Raw genomic sequence first — 14,373 nt, forward strand, 5'->3', positions numbered from 1 at the left:
TCAAAGTTGTGGTACAATTGAACTTTGATGTTGTGTAATTGTACTATGACACTGTATAACAATGATTGAGAGCAACTGTTTTCTCATTGTTATAGCTACAGATGTTCAACAACAATGATGCTGAATTGAATATCTATGGAATCATTGGAGTACTTGGAAGTGACGAAGATTTCGAGTATCGTTGAAGTACCAAGGAGATCAAGCATTTGTATGACAAGCTACACAGTTTTATCTATTTTGTAATCCATATGTATTGATAGTTTTGTCACTAAAATTGAAAAAGGGGGACATTGTTAGAGCACTGCTCGGTCGAAATCGCAAGCGTTGGTATCTCAAGCTTGTTTGTCAATGTTAGTGATCAAAACTATAAGTCTTGATTTCTAGTCTATTTATAGATGTCTCAGACTAGGAAAAATTGTGTAGTTGAGCATTAGACTTCACGACGTTCATCATTGAAGACGAAGAACTACTAAGGAAAGCTTGTGGAACTTCATCAACAAAAAGGTATGTGGAGACTGAAACTCATCTATCACTTGGAAAGTCTATTTCTACTCTATCTCCTATCTTGAGACATAAGTCATTTTACGATATGGTTTTCATTTATACACATTTGAGATTTCGAGCTGAGTTTCACTCGCTTACATATTTCTCGAAATATGTGTTGGTAAGCTTTCGCTTCAACCAAGTTCATCTTATATTCTTGATTAAAGTCAAAAGATGATCATGTGAAAATTTCCGAGTAACATCTTACATGGTTTTTGTGATACAATCATTTGATGTAGGATTGGAATGTTTCATTATGATTATTTCAATAACTTGAAAATTTCTTTGATGCTAATACTGTGTCAAAACGGCTATTGTCATCCTCTAAGAAAGTTTCAATGATTGAAATAAGAGTTTAGAATACTTAACCATGATTGGATTGTGACATGTTCTGCATTCTTGCATATATGTAATCCATGTCCGGGAACTTTAGTATGCGTACCTGTTGGTTTGAGAAAACCGGGAACCTAAGTATCCGTACCGGTGTAAGGTTCATGTCCGAGTTTTTCTTCTGTAGTTTGGAAGTGTTGTGGTATGCGTACCCATTCGCGTACTGGCGAAACCCAAACTCAGACCGAGTATTTCAAGTATGCGTACCTGTTTGCATACTTGAAGGTTAAAGTTCTAAAATCGGTTATGTTCATGAACTAATACATTTGTATAATAAGGAATGCAATATTTGAAAATCGTGACTATAATGTTCATGAATTGATTCAAGTGAATCAAACCGATTTTTCTTCAATTGTGTTCTTGTATACTTGTATGAAAGTATAGTAATTGAACAACTCTTTAACTAGTTTCATTTGAGTCATTTGAACTAGTTATGGTTAAGATGAATAAGGTTGGTATGAGAGTGGTCATATGGCTAACTTCGGTTAACTATTTTTGAGCCAACTTGGTGTACACGTTTAGGTACGGTTAATCAAACATAAATGAAGGTACATTTCATTTGTGTATGACAAGCTAAGTTCGATCTAACGGTTGAAAGATATTAGCTTGGGTTTAATCAGATTTTAATCTAACATTGAATATTGAATGCTTTCTTACCAAGGTAACTAAGATTGCAAACCCTGATTGGAAAACGATATAAAGGAGAACTCTACTAAGTGGGAAACCTAATCCCCACACCTCCTGTGTGATACTAGTTGCATAAGCTAGAGTCGATTCTCCTTTAACCTTAGGTTTTTCATGAAACCCTGTAGGTTAACGATTTGAAGATTTCATTGGGATTGTGAAGCCAGACCCAACTATTTTTCTCTGTAGTTGCGTGTTCTGATCTTGCCCTGTTCTATCGTGATTGAGTACTATCTTCTCTAAGATTTGCTCGAGAGTGATCTCCGTTAGGTAAGATAAAAATAAGTCACAAACATCTTCGTCTCATCGTTTGTGATTCCACAATATCTTGTTTCGTTTCCCAACGATTAAGATTACTGTGAGGTGATTGATAATACTAGGCTGTTCTTTGGGAATATAAGTCCGGTTTATCAATTGGTTCATGTTCATCTTATCAAAAGACGGAACAAAACTCGTAGGTATTTCTGTGGGAGACAAATTTATCTTTTCCAATAGATTTTTCCGTGTGAGACATATTTGTTTATCAGACTTTGGGTCGTAGAAACTCTTAGTTGTGGGTGAGATCACCTAAGGGAATCAAGTGAGTATTATCCTGCTGGGATCAGAGACGTAAGGATCCCAACTGTACCTTGAATCAGTGTGAGATTGATTAGGGTTCAACTACAGTCCAGTCCGATGTTCATTGGTAGTAGGATAGTGTCTGTAGCGGCTTAATACAGTGTGGTGTTTCAAACTGTACTAAGTCCCGGGGTTTTTCTGCATTTGCTGTTTTCCTCGTGAACAAAATTCAGGTGTTTGTGTTATTTATTTTCCGCATTATATATTGTTATATAATTGAAATATCACATGTTCTTCGTTGAATCGATCAATTGGGAAATCCAACCATTGGTTGTTGATTGAAATTGATTGATCCTTGAACATTAGTCTTTTTTACCGTTCAATTTATAGTTCTTATATTCAATCGGGGTCGCAAATTCTTATTTGTTTGATTGCGTATTGAATTGAGAAATAAATATATTGCTCCTTGATATACTTTCCTATAGATTGAGTCTGATTGTCTAGTTGATTCTCTTGAAAGTATATTGGAGTATGTCCTCTCAGATTCCCAAACGAATTTTTGTGTGTGGTTGTTAGACCCCCGTTTTTTCAAAATCGACAAAATAAAAACAAAAAGAAAAGAAATAATTACCTAAATTTTATTCATTAACAGTGCCCATAGAACCACAATCTGGGTTTTCACAAATATCTTTGTCTTGATTAAGTATTAAAGATAAGAAAAAAGGGAAACAAAGTGCGTAATGCGAAAGTTAACGATTGTTTTTTTTAATGCATGATATACTTTCTCAGCAAAGATTAAACAAGGGAGTAATGGTGGATTTGTTTGCAGAATTCACAATTCTCAGGAATTTATAATCCCACGAGTTTATAAATTTTGGGATTCATGTAAATCCCTTGTATGTTTGGTAACTCAGTTGTGATTCCTAGGATTCATAAAATTTTCTTGTGTTAAAATCCATGTATTGTTTGGCATTGATCTAAGAATCTTAAAATTGTATATATACGAGATTTGGAGTAAATAAAAAGTGGGTCCATAGATCCATGATAAGTTTCCCAGAAAATATTAGGGGGAGGGTCAGACACCATATGAAGGATTTGCTGGAAAAGTGAATCCCATCGGAAACGTATTTCCAGGGATTTGGAAAGCCAACCGTAACAAGGGAAATGTAAGTCCACTATCCCTTGAACCCATAAATCCCACCTTTAAAATTATACATCCAAACCCACCCTAAAAGAAGTATGTTACAAAAGGGAGTGGGTAAGTTAAAAAACTTGGGTTGATGTGGCGGAGGAAGTGAGGGTTACCCTTGGTGGAAAGTTAGAAGTGGGAAAATTACTCAGAATTGTAAATGTAGTTCCATGTGGGGCCCTAGTGAGTGAGAGGGTAGAATGTCTTAATACTCATACCAGAAATATTCACATCAACTTATTGGCCACAATAAAGGAAAATTAAGTATTGTGTTTCAATTATCATGTAGTTAAATAAATTAGACAGAGAGATAGATAACGAGAAAATACCAAAATAGTGTTAATATAACCATGTCAATTGATCCCCTTGATAGCTAGAGATAGTATTCTAACACATTTTGTTAGCGTGTGTGGCCCAGAAAAATTTGCAGTATAAATTGGAACATCTCCAACAATGTATGAACATGTATATTTTGTGGAAATAAAATAATTTTTTTTTTATTAATACGATTCATAAATACATCTTTTCCTGTCTGTTTTCGATGCACAAGAAGAGTTTTTATGAGATTTCTCAACTCTAGATTCGAGAGCCGATTCAGTGATCTCAAATATGAAAGTCAAGCTCAGGATTCTCTTTAGGTTATACTAAAACACGTCAACCATGATTATTTCAAACATTTTGCAATCCAATTGTTATAGTCATGACCCACGCCCATCAAATAACTGCATGCTTTTTGTTAATCAAGATGATGCCCGACGAAGAATCAAGTATAGCTTTTAGATCTTTTCTTAAGATCTTGCCAGAAGGGGATCTTGGTATAGTGGGGATGAAAAAGACTTTATGCAATCTCTTGTAAAATACAACCTGAAGCCAGTATCAACATGAAAGCTGTTAAAGAAATTCATAATGAATGCATGGATACAATCTAGTCGTATCCAAATAATCAAATCTGAATTCTTCCAAATATGAAACTTGTTATTTATCTTTCAAGATACGAATTCTACAAGAACGAATTTGTTAATCGATCATAATCAATATGGACATATCTGTTTTCCAAATTATATTCTAAACTTACTTGTTTAGAAACATGTTCTTTTACAGTTGCTTCAGTAAGCTCAAAACCATCTGATTGAACGATAAACGCCACTGGAATTTCTCCATCTATGTCGTCCTTTTGACTATAGGAAAAAAAAGATAATGAAATGAAGAAAAGGTGATTGACTAATTTGATATCTTGAGTACTTTACTTATGAAGTTAATCAGTTCTGTACTTACGCAACAACAGCTGCGTCAGCAACCAATGGGTGACTTGAGAGTACTGCCTCGAGCTCGGCCGGTGCTACCTATATTCAGCCCAAATTTATATAGTTCTATAAAAGAAAACTTAAACAAATAAATAAAATTTACCTGGAATCCTCTGAATTTGATCATTTCCTTAATTCTGTCTATAATGAAAACTTCTTCGTCCTCATCGACAAAACCTATGTCTCCTGTGTGAAGCCAACCCTCCACGTCGATTGTACTCGCAGTTGCATCCACATCGTTTAAATATCCTACAATCAACAAGAAAAGATCAAAATATATACTTCCTCCGTCCCAAATTAGATGAGCTAGTTGGTTTTAAATTTTGTCCTATAAATAGACGAGCTCTCTCTCTAATCAAGGGATATTTCTAAAACTACCCTTTTAATTGATTGTTGTTACTATAAGAAATATGTATAATTTGATAGTCATGTTTATATTCGTTTCGTAGGTGTTTTAAAATGATTTTCAACGGTATAAAGTTTATGAAAAACCGTGGTACAGTTTAACAGATAAATCATTTCTATGTTTTACTAGTTATTATCCATAAGGATATAATTAAAAAATATTTAAACATACTCCCCTTTCCTCCTTGCCTTAAGAATTGTGCAAACTACAACTAGCTCATCTAATTTGGACGGAGGGAGTACATACAAGCAATGTCAATATGGATTCATTTGGAAGATTCTCTACGAATGCAGAGAAATGTCACAACTTATGCATGTGAGATACTTTTACCAGGGACAGAATATGAGTTTTCAGAATTATGTCCCACTAGAGAACCATAAAGTGGTCTGGTGGTTCTCATGCTCACTCCCAATATGAAGGTAGGGGCTCGAACCCTGTAATTTCCAGAATCCATTCCAATTTAAGGAGTTTGGAAATACCTAGGGACCACTAGTCTAAGGTATCAAGAAAAAAAAAATTATGGCCCACTATTAAATTTAATTTAGGTTTTTCTTCTTTTTGAGTCCCACTCTTCACTCAACCACATTTAACGTATCTGACTTAGCCTACGATTAACCCTATGTTTGGTAAATCTTCAATTGAAATCTTTTATTCTTTGAGATTTTATTTGAGATTTCTTTGCATTGTATTTTTTCTTTGTTGTCTTTTTCTTTAAGAGATATCCCATGGGTTTCTCCTTTTCTCTTTTAATAAGATGTTTTCCGTATAAAATAAAAATAAAAGTAGAAACTATCATTTAATCATAATGTAAGATGTTGTAGTTCAGTTTGGTCTTGTTGACCTGGTCAAAGTGCTTTAGGATCGTATTTTAGAAAGATTCTTTCAGTTTCGTCCAAAAATAATTATTTGGTCCTATAGTGAACGATACTCACGCGGTAACGACATTATTATCTTTTAAATATTCTCAAAATAACTTTCTTTTTAAATTAGCAAAAAGAGGTAAAAAAATAAATAAATATATCTTAAATTATAAATCGAAATTTAATAAATTTTATATATTCAATCTTTCCAGAGAGTACCATTATAAAAATATTCCGAAGATTTTAATTTTTATGTGATTATTTAGTTAGAAATCAACTACAAAGTGAACTGGCTATATATGCTAGTTCATTTTACAGAATGGACTAAGTATAATTGCAAGTTATTCTGCAAAATGTACTACCATAAGAATATGTTCTAAAAATTGAACTGTCAGAAATAAAATACACCATCAACGAGTTCATTCAATAAAATGAATTACTATATGATTTCACTTTACAAAAACAATTACTATACAAGTTCAACTACTATCTACGAGTTCATTTTACAGAATGAACTACTGTATGTGCATTCAACAAACGAATTACCATATGGGTTTATTCTACTTAGTGAGCTGCTAGAATATGAACTACCATCAACCAATTCATTCTACAAATAAATTACCATTATGAACTATTATCTACGAGTTAATTCTCCAAATGAACTAACATCACAAGTTCATTTCATTTGTAAATCCATTAACACACAGTTGATAGAGTATTTTAGATGGTGAGAAATGTGTTACAGACAACCACTTTTTACTTTCTTTCTTATTCCATTTGAAATGAAGATGTTACTGGACTGTTAATAAATAAACAAAGATGAATTTCTGGAAAGTAAAAAAATGGAAATTTGTTAGGGAGAAAATAGATCTGGGTCTGATAAAAAAAAAAAAAAATCTGGACGTGAAAAAGATGCATAGGTATAATGGAGAAACATTAGGGGTCTGTTTGGGAGCTTGGAAATGGGATAACATATTCCTGAATAGTTTGTCTTAATTTAATTTATGAAAACCTTCTTATTGGTAATCTTTAATGTTGTTTGTCTAAAATTCTATCATATTTTTGGCTAGATTAATTTGTGTTTGTTTGACTCCAGAAATAGGTTAATATAAATACTTATTTTTAAGGCAATTACTTATTTTAAAGGAAAATAACTATCTAACCCAGATAAGGATACATGTAATCCAGGTATTTGTAAGAATACCATAACCTCACCTTTTTAGCTTTCTAAAATCAAGGAAGGTTTAGTAATCCTTATCCAGGATTGGATTTGCAATGAGACAAACACAATTTAACCGTTTTTCCAGGATAACCCAACCTAGGTTGGGATATCCAAAAAACCAAAAACAACCTAGATATTTAGATAATATAAGACAAAAAAAGTTGTTTTAGTCTTTTGTTATTTAATAAAGATCAAACTAAACTTTTATTTATGTCGGTGGACTAAAATAACACAGGACCACCTAGAATATGACAAAATCAAAATTCCCGAATAAATAATCAAAATTTTTAAACGAACCGCTGTTTAGAAACAACAGAAAAACCACCAGATGCAAAATACGTGGGCCCCTACACCAGACACAAAATACGTGGGCCCTACAAATCTCTCGAAGGGCGGGGCTCACTGTGACCCGCAAACTATGAAAATGTGTGAGAGATTGTTTTTTTCGTTGTTTTTATTGCGGTTCTTTTAGAATCGCTGATAAATAATTAAGTGATGATAATGGAACGATGAGCCCGGTCAAGAACCGTCCTAATTGATTTTTTCTTACACTTGCGGCTTCTAATTTTGTTTAATACCATGCTTTGTCGGCTTGTTTTTATTTGACGCAATCAAAAATTAAATCGTTTTAGATCGAGTTAATGACGTTTTAGATTAAGGACTACCAATCTTTGGTTATCAAATTAGTTTTGGAAGAAAATACGATCAACTTCGAACCAATATGATCGAAGTTGAAAGAAGCTTGATGGGCAAAATCACATTTTCTAATAACACCGAAAATTCTTTTGGTCGTCCAATAATATATTTCTTTGGTTTCTGATAGCTTATAATCCACTTAGAACATCTCTAACAGTAGGTGTAAATTGAATTTTGCTACGTACGTAAGATTTTACGCCCCTATTTAACAAAATTTCATATGGGGTGGTTAGATCATCTAACTAGGAGTGGTGACATGAACATCAAAAGGCCTGGCTAGACTTCTGGTTACACATCTGATTCTTTCCATGTCATCGATTTTATTTAATGAAATCCGTATAATGCAAAATCAAACTAAAACAAAACGTCTTCTTTTTCTATTTTATTTACCTAAATCAAAAAATTACAGAATAAAACCATAATTAACTATTAGGGCTTAGTTTTAAGATAATAGATCTTTTTTTAAGCGATGTACAAAAACCATCACAAATGAAAGTCAAATGATAAACCGCACGTCACATTTTTTTCAACGTTGTGTTAGAGATGCTGAATTTTTTCAACCGTAATATATCTAATTAATAGTTTGACGGAAAAAAAAAGAAGAAGAAGAAAGATTTACCTCTCATAATCTGAGGTCCACGAATACAAATCTCACCAGATTGATTATGTCCAAGAGTTAAACCAGTGTCGATATCGATGACTTTCAACTCTGCATTCCTTACCACGGTTCCACAAGAACCAGATTTTGATGGGAACGATTGCTTTGCAAGTGCGAGTGACATTGCTAAAACTGGCCCTGCCTCTGTCATTCCATAACCCTATTTCATAAATTCAGCAAATTAGTGATAATCTATCACTAACGAAAACTCTGTTTAGGGAACTACTCACACCTACTAGCTACAATACTACTCTATCAACATAGTTTGGTGACTACAACTAGGTAAATGCAGCATTATCTTCCTTATTTTATTTGTGTGCTTGTTATTTATTACGTGTAAAAATCACATAAAAGGCATGAATAAAAACATATATAGATAACTGTTGGTATGTAAAATTACAAGATAGGTAGTTGTCAAAAACACAATACGCTTTTCTCGGACCACGGAAAATGGGACGTAAAAAAATGGTTTGTTGTGTTTTACCTGTCCAACAACTGCTTGAGGAAATCTACTCTTAAAAGCATCTTCTAATTCTTTCCCAAGCGGTGCCGCCCCTGATAAAACTGCGCGAATGGAACTCAGATCGAAGCTCCCGACCTTCGGGTTCTTGACCAAGGCACGGACTAATGGTGGAACAACTGGGGCAACCGAAACTCGGTAACGTTGGATGAGTTGCATTAGTATAGTATTATTAAATTTTGGCATCAATAGCACCCCTGCTCCAGCTCTAAGGGAACATAGCAAAACAATGTGTATAGCATATATATGAAACAACGGAAGAGCACATAATACAACGTCACTTGATTTCAAATACAGATTAGGGTTCTCTCCATCAACTTGTTGAGCAATACTTGAAGTCAAACTTTTATGCGTTAAGATTGTGCCCTTCGGTGGTCCAGTTGTTCCTGATGAGTACGGAAGAAGAACAGCGTTTTCAGGTTGAATTGAAACAGATGGGATTTCTTTCTCGTCTGCATCTAAAAGGGTGGAAAAACGTAGGCAGTTTTCTGGTGGATCATCTACTGTAACAACAATGAAATCTTTTCCAATTCTGGGAGCATTTTCTCCTGAGTCGTCCGCTTGGAGTTTCTTTACGTATTGAGACTGAGTGATTATGAGTTTTGTTTTAGAAGCCTTGATTTGTTTGAAAATCTCTGCTTGTGTGTAAAATGGATTTGCAGTGGTCGATACCGCTCCAAGCATCGATGCCCCTAAAAACGAGAAAACGAACTCGGGACAGTTTTGGAGTAGAAGCATGATCACATCACCTTTCCTTATACCCAGTTTAGACAATCCAACGGAAGTTTTTTGGCAGTTGAGATGAGTTTCGTAATAACTGTAGATTCTTCCGTTAGAGCCTGTGATCAGACAAGGTTTTTCGGGGTACTGTGAGATGTTTTCGAAACAATATGTGTGGAGTGGGATTTGGTTGGTGATGGGAATGTCTGGGAGCTTCGATCGATAAACAAAGGCCGGAAGCAGAGCAGCGCGTACAGAAATCATGTTAGAAGGTGCAGCACGTACATAAATCTTGTTAGACGGTGCAGCACGTACAGGAATCTTGTTCGAGGGTGCAGAACGTACAGAAATCATGTTGGAGGGTGCAGCACGTACATCAATCCTGTTAGAGGGAGCAGCACCTATAGAAATCATGCTAGACGGTGCAGCATGTACATAAATCATGTTCGAGGGTGCTTGAGAGCGTCAAACTCACAAGTGCCGTGGGAAAGAGATGGAGAGAGATACATAGAGAGAAAGAACGAGGAAGGGAAATGGAAAATAAGTAGAGGTGTAGAGAGAACAACACAGATTAATAAGTACATGGAAAAGAGAGCAAATAAAGGAACGGTAGAGTTTTTGGAGCTAAAAAGAGGAGGTCTATGAGATTATTGATTTTATCAAATAACTTGTAGTTATATAGTCTTGTGATTCCGATGCATTTAAGTTCGTCTCTCCTAGTCTCATTTGGAGTAATAGGGAGACTCTTATGATTGCGTAACTCCCTTTACTTTGTAATTTGTATAAAGGTTTCTTCTTTTCTAATACTCCCTCCGTTTCTAGAAAACATATATTTTTATTTTTTTCAATTTAGCCTAGTTATGAAAAAAATAAAAGTATTTCTTTCTAAGAAACGGAGGGAGTATAACATTTTTCTTGGAAATAAAAGAGTGAAACAGAGGGCGTCATACTGACGAGGTATTATCTCAATTTAGGTTTTGCTATTTTAAAGAATACCATATATCCACTTTTGCGCAAGTGGTCTTCTCAAGGTGAGCAACCATGCCCAGCGGTCAGCTTTTGTGATGATGATGAGGTGCGCATGATACTGACAATATAATCCTACGTACTGGTCGTCCTAAGAATGTTTGGTGCAACCAACAGCATTCTTACCAGATATTCTCTAGTGTTCATCATTAGACATTCTTTTTGTTCCTTTGTTTTTGTTGGTCAACAAAAACAATCCAAGTGTCATTGTTGCTGCAATGTCAAGGATGTACCGGACATTCTTTAGTGTTCAACATTAGACATTCTTTTTTGTGCCAAACAACGTTAATTGACGTCATTCTTGCTTTGATGACAAGGACTTACTAGACATTCTTCAGTGTTCAACGTTAGAATTCTTATTGTTAGTGGTCGGATTACTCGTCTGGATACTCAAGCTTTATGAACCCTGTTTCTCCTCTTTCTTACGTAGTTTAATACTTCCTCCGTTCCATTTTAGATAATGTTTTAGGATTATTTTTTTGTTCCACATTACTTGAAGGTTTTCATATTTTTCCATAAAATTTTCAGTAACATCCTAACATTTTGTCTTGGAACTATAAATTTATTTTTAAAATGTACTAATAGTAATTAATGTTTGATTACTTTTCTCAAAGATATAGATGGAAAATATTCATATCTCTCTCCATTTCTTAATCTGCATGAAAATTCTAAAAACATCATCTAAAATGGAATGGAGGGAGTAATAAAAAAAAGTAACGAAAATGCCTTCTCTTGACTGTTAGCTAGAAACATACAAAACCACCTCCTCTCACCCTGACTGTTTGATATCGGTTAATATTTAGTTATCTCCGAAAATGTTTAATTTATATTCTTCTAGTTTATCTAGTTGCCAAGGATCATTTAGTTTTTCTTCGTATCTTCTACTACAGCCTCTGCATTGATTTTAGGAGATCTATTATCCAAAACTAGAAGAAAACATTTCCATATTCAAGGATGACGAAGAAGCCTCATGTAGTTTGCATCCCATATCCAGCTCAGAGTCACATTAGTCCTATGATGAAACTAGCAAAAATTCTTCATCTCCGAGGACTTCATGTAACCTTTGTGAATACAGAATTCAATCATCAACGGCTACTCAGTTCAAGAGTACCAGATTCACTTAAAGGTATGCCTGATTTTCATTTCGAAACAATCCCTGATGGTCTTCCACCACCAACAGATCCAAATGCCACCCAAGACGTGGTAGCACTCGGAATATCCATATCCATCGAGAATAATTGCTTAGAACCTTTCCGAAACCTTGTGTCTAGGCTCAACAACAGTTCATCATCATCGAACGTTCCTCCTGTGACCAGCATAATATTTGACGGAAACATGGGCTTCGCTCTCCAAGTAGCTAAAGAGCTAGGAATCCCGGGATTAAATTTTGAGACTCCGAGCTTCTGTAGCTTCGCATGTTACATGCATTTTCCTCAGCTCGTTGAAAGAGGTCTTGTTCCGCTCAAAGGTACACACAAAAGGAGGGAGACGAGCATTTTTACATATTATCCGTTCTCCGTTCTTTAATTATGAATCAAAATCTAATTGTGCGACACTAACTTTTTTTTATCTACTGCAGATGAAAGTTGTTTAACAAATGGCTACATGGACACCCAAATCGACTGGATACCTGGAATTAAGAATATATTGTTTAAAGATCTTCCTAGTTATGTTCGAACAACGGATCCTAATGATTTCGTTGTGAATTTTGCTGTACAGTCAGCTAACGAGGCTTATGAAGCTACAGCCCTGATCTTCAATACCTTTGATTCATTGGAGATGGAGGTTCTGGATGCATTCAGGTCTCAATTGTCACTTCCACCTATTTACACCGTTGGTCCACTTCCATTACACCTCAATCAAATTCCGCAAAACGAGTCACAGTCTCTCGGATCAAATCTATGGAAAGAAGATACCGAGTGTCTAAAATGGCTTGATTCCAAAGAACCCCATTCAGTCATGTACGTGAACTTCGGCAGCGTAGCGGTTATGACCACTAAACAACTAGTAGAATTTGCTTTGGGGCTGGCTAATAGTAAACACACTTTCTTATGGATCATCCGACCAGATTTGGTAGCTGGCGAATCAGCAATGCTGCCACCTGAGTTCATAGAAGAAACCAAAGAAAGAGGTCTGCTCTCGAACTGGTGTTCACAGGAAAATGTACTGAACCACCCATCGATAGCAGGTTTCCTAACACACTGTGGTTGGAATTCAATGATAGAAAGTTTATCTAGTGGAGTTCCTATGATCTGTTGGCCGTTCTTCGCAGATCAACAAACAAATTGCAGCTACGCATGCAAGCATTGGGGAGTAGGAATGGAGATTTATAATGAGGTGAAGAGAGACGAAGTTGAGAAGGTAGTGAGAGAGTTGATGGAAGGAGAAAAGAGTAAAAAGATGAAGAACAAAGCCATGGAGTGGAAAGAGAAAGCTGAAGTGGCCACGTCTCCTGGTGGCTCTTCTTGGGCTAATATTGACGACATGATTAACAAATTCCTACTTGTAACAAAAAATTCAGCAGTTTAAAATCACTGTCGATCGAGTGAACAATTTTAGGTCTTTTTATATACAGTACCAGTTTTAGTCCATGTCCTTTGTTTAATCTACTTGCAAATTTCATTCCAATAAAAGCTATTTTATATGTGTCTCGTGGGTTTTGCGTTCAACATAAATTTTAAAATTGATTATTCTCAAATGCTGTAAAGAGCTGTTTATCGGGAAACGACTTAAAAAGGGATGATATTCCGGGCAGTACTGTTCTCGCTCAAAAATTCCAAAAACGACATTTTGGAATTTTGACAATGGTATTATGCCTATTTTATCCTCGATGGTAGACTTTTCGCAACGGTTTTGGTCACACGAAGACTCATTGAGTCCGAAAAACGTACAATCAGCCTATATTGACCATTGACTGCGTAACACTGAGTTCAGTTAGTTGAGCGGGTGTACTCTTACAGAAAGCTCGAAAAACATATCGCTGATTACGACGTGTCGTGTGTTGTTGACCATTGAACACGAGTCCAGTTGACCGGTCAATATTTCGAACGTATTATTAATACACGTCAAAAATTGTTTTTACAGCATTGACCATGCAATCATGTACGTCATCATTTTAGTGACATGGGTGATATTTTTTTGGTCATATTTTCCTCTTTAGTCGTGTTTGATGGTTTTTGAATCTAAAGATTTGCGATATACGCAGAATTGGGTCACTTTTTAAGTCCCTTTCGGCCAAAAATCTCTACTGTAGATTGATTATGAAAATGTCAAGTGGAAAATCCCCGTCTTCACGCAGTCAAACTTTCGATGTATCAAATTGCAAGCAGTATAGTCAGATTCTTGCCAATTGTTGTACTCCAAGTCCAATCTCTCGGCGTTTTCACCCGTAATCGAGAGGTTCGATTAAAACAGACAGTAAGCTAAAAAATAAAACTAAACGGAAAATTATCGGTGAATATCAATCACAAATGGCCCATTTGCCTCCGAAAGAATTATTTTTCGGGGACCATGATTTTCTTTGGGAACATATCAACAATTTAGTGTATCAAGAAAATCATTATAGATTTCTAAGATTTTTCTTATTTTGTTTGTTTA

General features: G+C 35.3%; 2 protein-coding genes across 2 annotated transcripts; one reads left to right on the forward strand and one right to left on the reverse strand.

Annotated features, from left to right (window-relative positions):
- Positions 1–3,844: 3,844 nt before the first annotated feature.
- On the reverse strand, positions 3,845–10,384 carry LOC113276897 (4-coumarate--CoA ligase 2-like). Its single transcript, XM_026526301.1, has 6 exons — positions 8,995–10,384; positions 8,472–8,670; positions 4,772–4,917; positions 4,640–4,707; positions 4,440–4,542; positions 3,845–4,228 (listed from the first exon to the last, which is right to left on the reverse strand). Exons 1-6 carry the CDS (start codon positions 10,192–10,194, stop codon positions 4,079–4,081), a joined length of 1,866 nt encoding a protein of 621 aa, XP_026382086.1. The 5' UTR covers positions 10,195–10,384; the 3' UTR covers positions 3,845–4,078.
- Positions 10,385–11,579: 1,195 nt separating this feature from the next.
- On the forward strand, positions 11,580–13,424 carry LOC113276913 (7-deoxyloganetin glucosyltransferase-like). Its single transcript, XM_026526302.1, has 2 exons — positions 11,580–12,244; positions 12,356–13,424. The coding sequence occupies exons 1-2, from the start codon at positions 11,731–11,733 to the stop codon at positions 13,303–13,305; spliced, it is 1,464 nt and encodes a 487-aa protein (XP_026382087.1). The 5' UTR covers positions 11,580–11,730; the 3' UTR covers positions 13,306–13,424.
- The last annotated feature ends 949 nt before the right edge of the window (positions 13,425–14,373 follow it).

The sequence above is a fragment of the Papaver somniferum genome, chromosome 1, assembly GCF_003573695.1.
Source record: "Papaver somniferum cultivar HN1 chromosome 1, ASM357369v1, whole genome shotgun sequence".
NCBI classification, from domain to species: domain Eukaryota; kingdom Viridiplantae; phylum Streptophyta; class Magnoliopsida; order Ranunculales; family Papaveraceae; genus Papaver; species Papaver somniferum.

Bases quoted from the DNA above. Each gene is read 5' to 3' on its own strand.
- LOC113276897 (XM_026526301.1), bottom strand. From the start codon at position 10,194: ATGATTTATGTACATGCTGCACCGTCTAGCATGATTTCTATAGGTGCT. The intron at 8,671-8,994 runs GTAAAACACAAC...TTTATGAAATAG, and splicing joins CTCAAGCAGTTGTTGGACAG to GGTTATGGAATGACAGAGGC. The intron at 4,543-4,639 runs GTAAGTACAGAA...TTTTTCCTATAG, and splicing joins GCTGACGCAGCTGTTGTTGC to TCAAAAGGACGACATAGATG.
- LOC113276913 (XM_026526302.1), top strand. From the start codon at position 11,731: ATGACGAAGAAGCCTCATGTAGTTTGCATCCCATATCCAGCTCAGAGT. The intron at 12,245-12,355 runs GTACACACAAAA...TATCTACTGCAG, and splicing joins AGGTCTTGTTCCGCTCAAAG to ATGAAAGTTGTTTAACAAAT.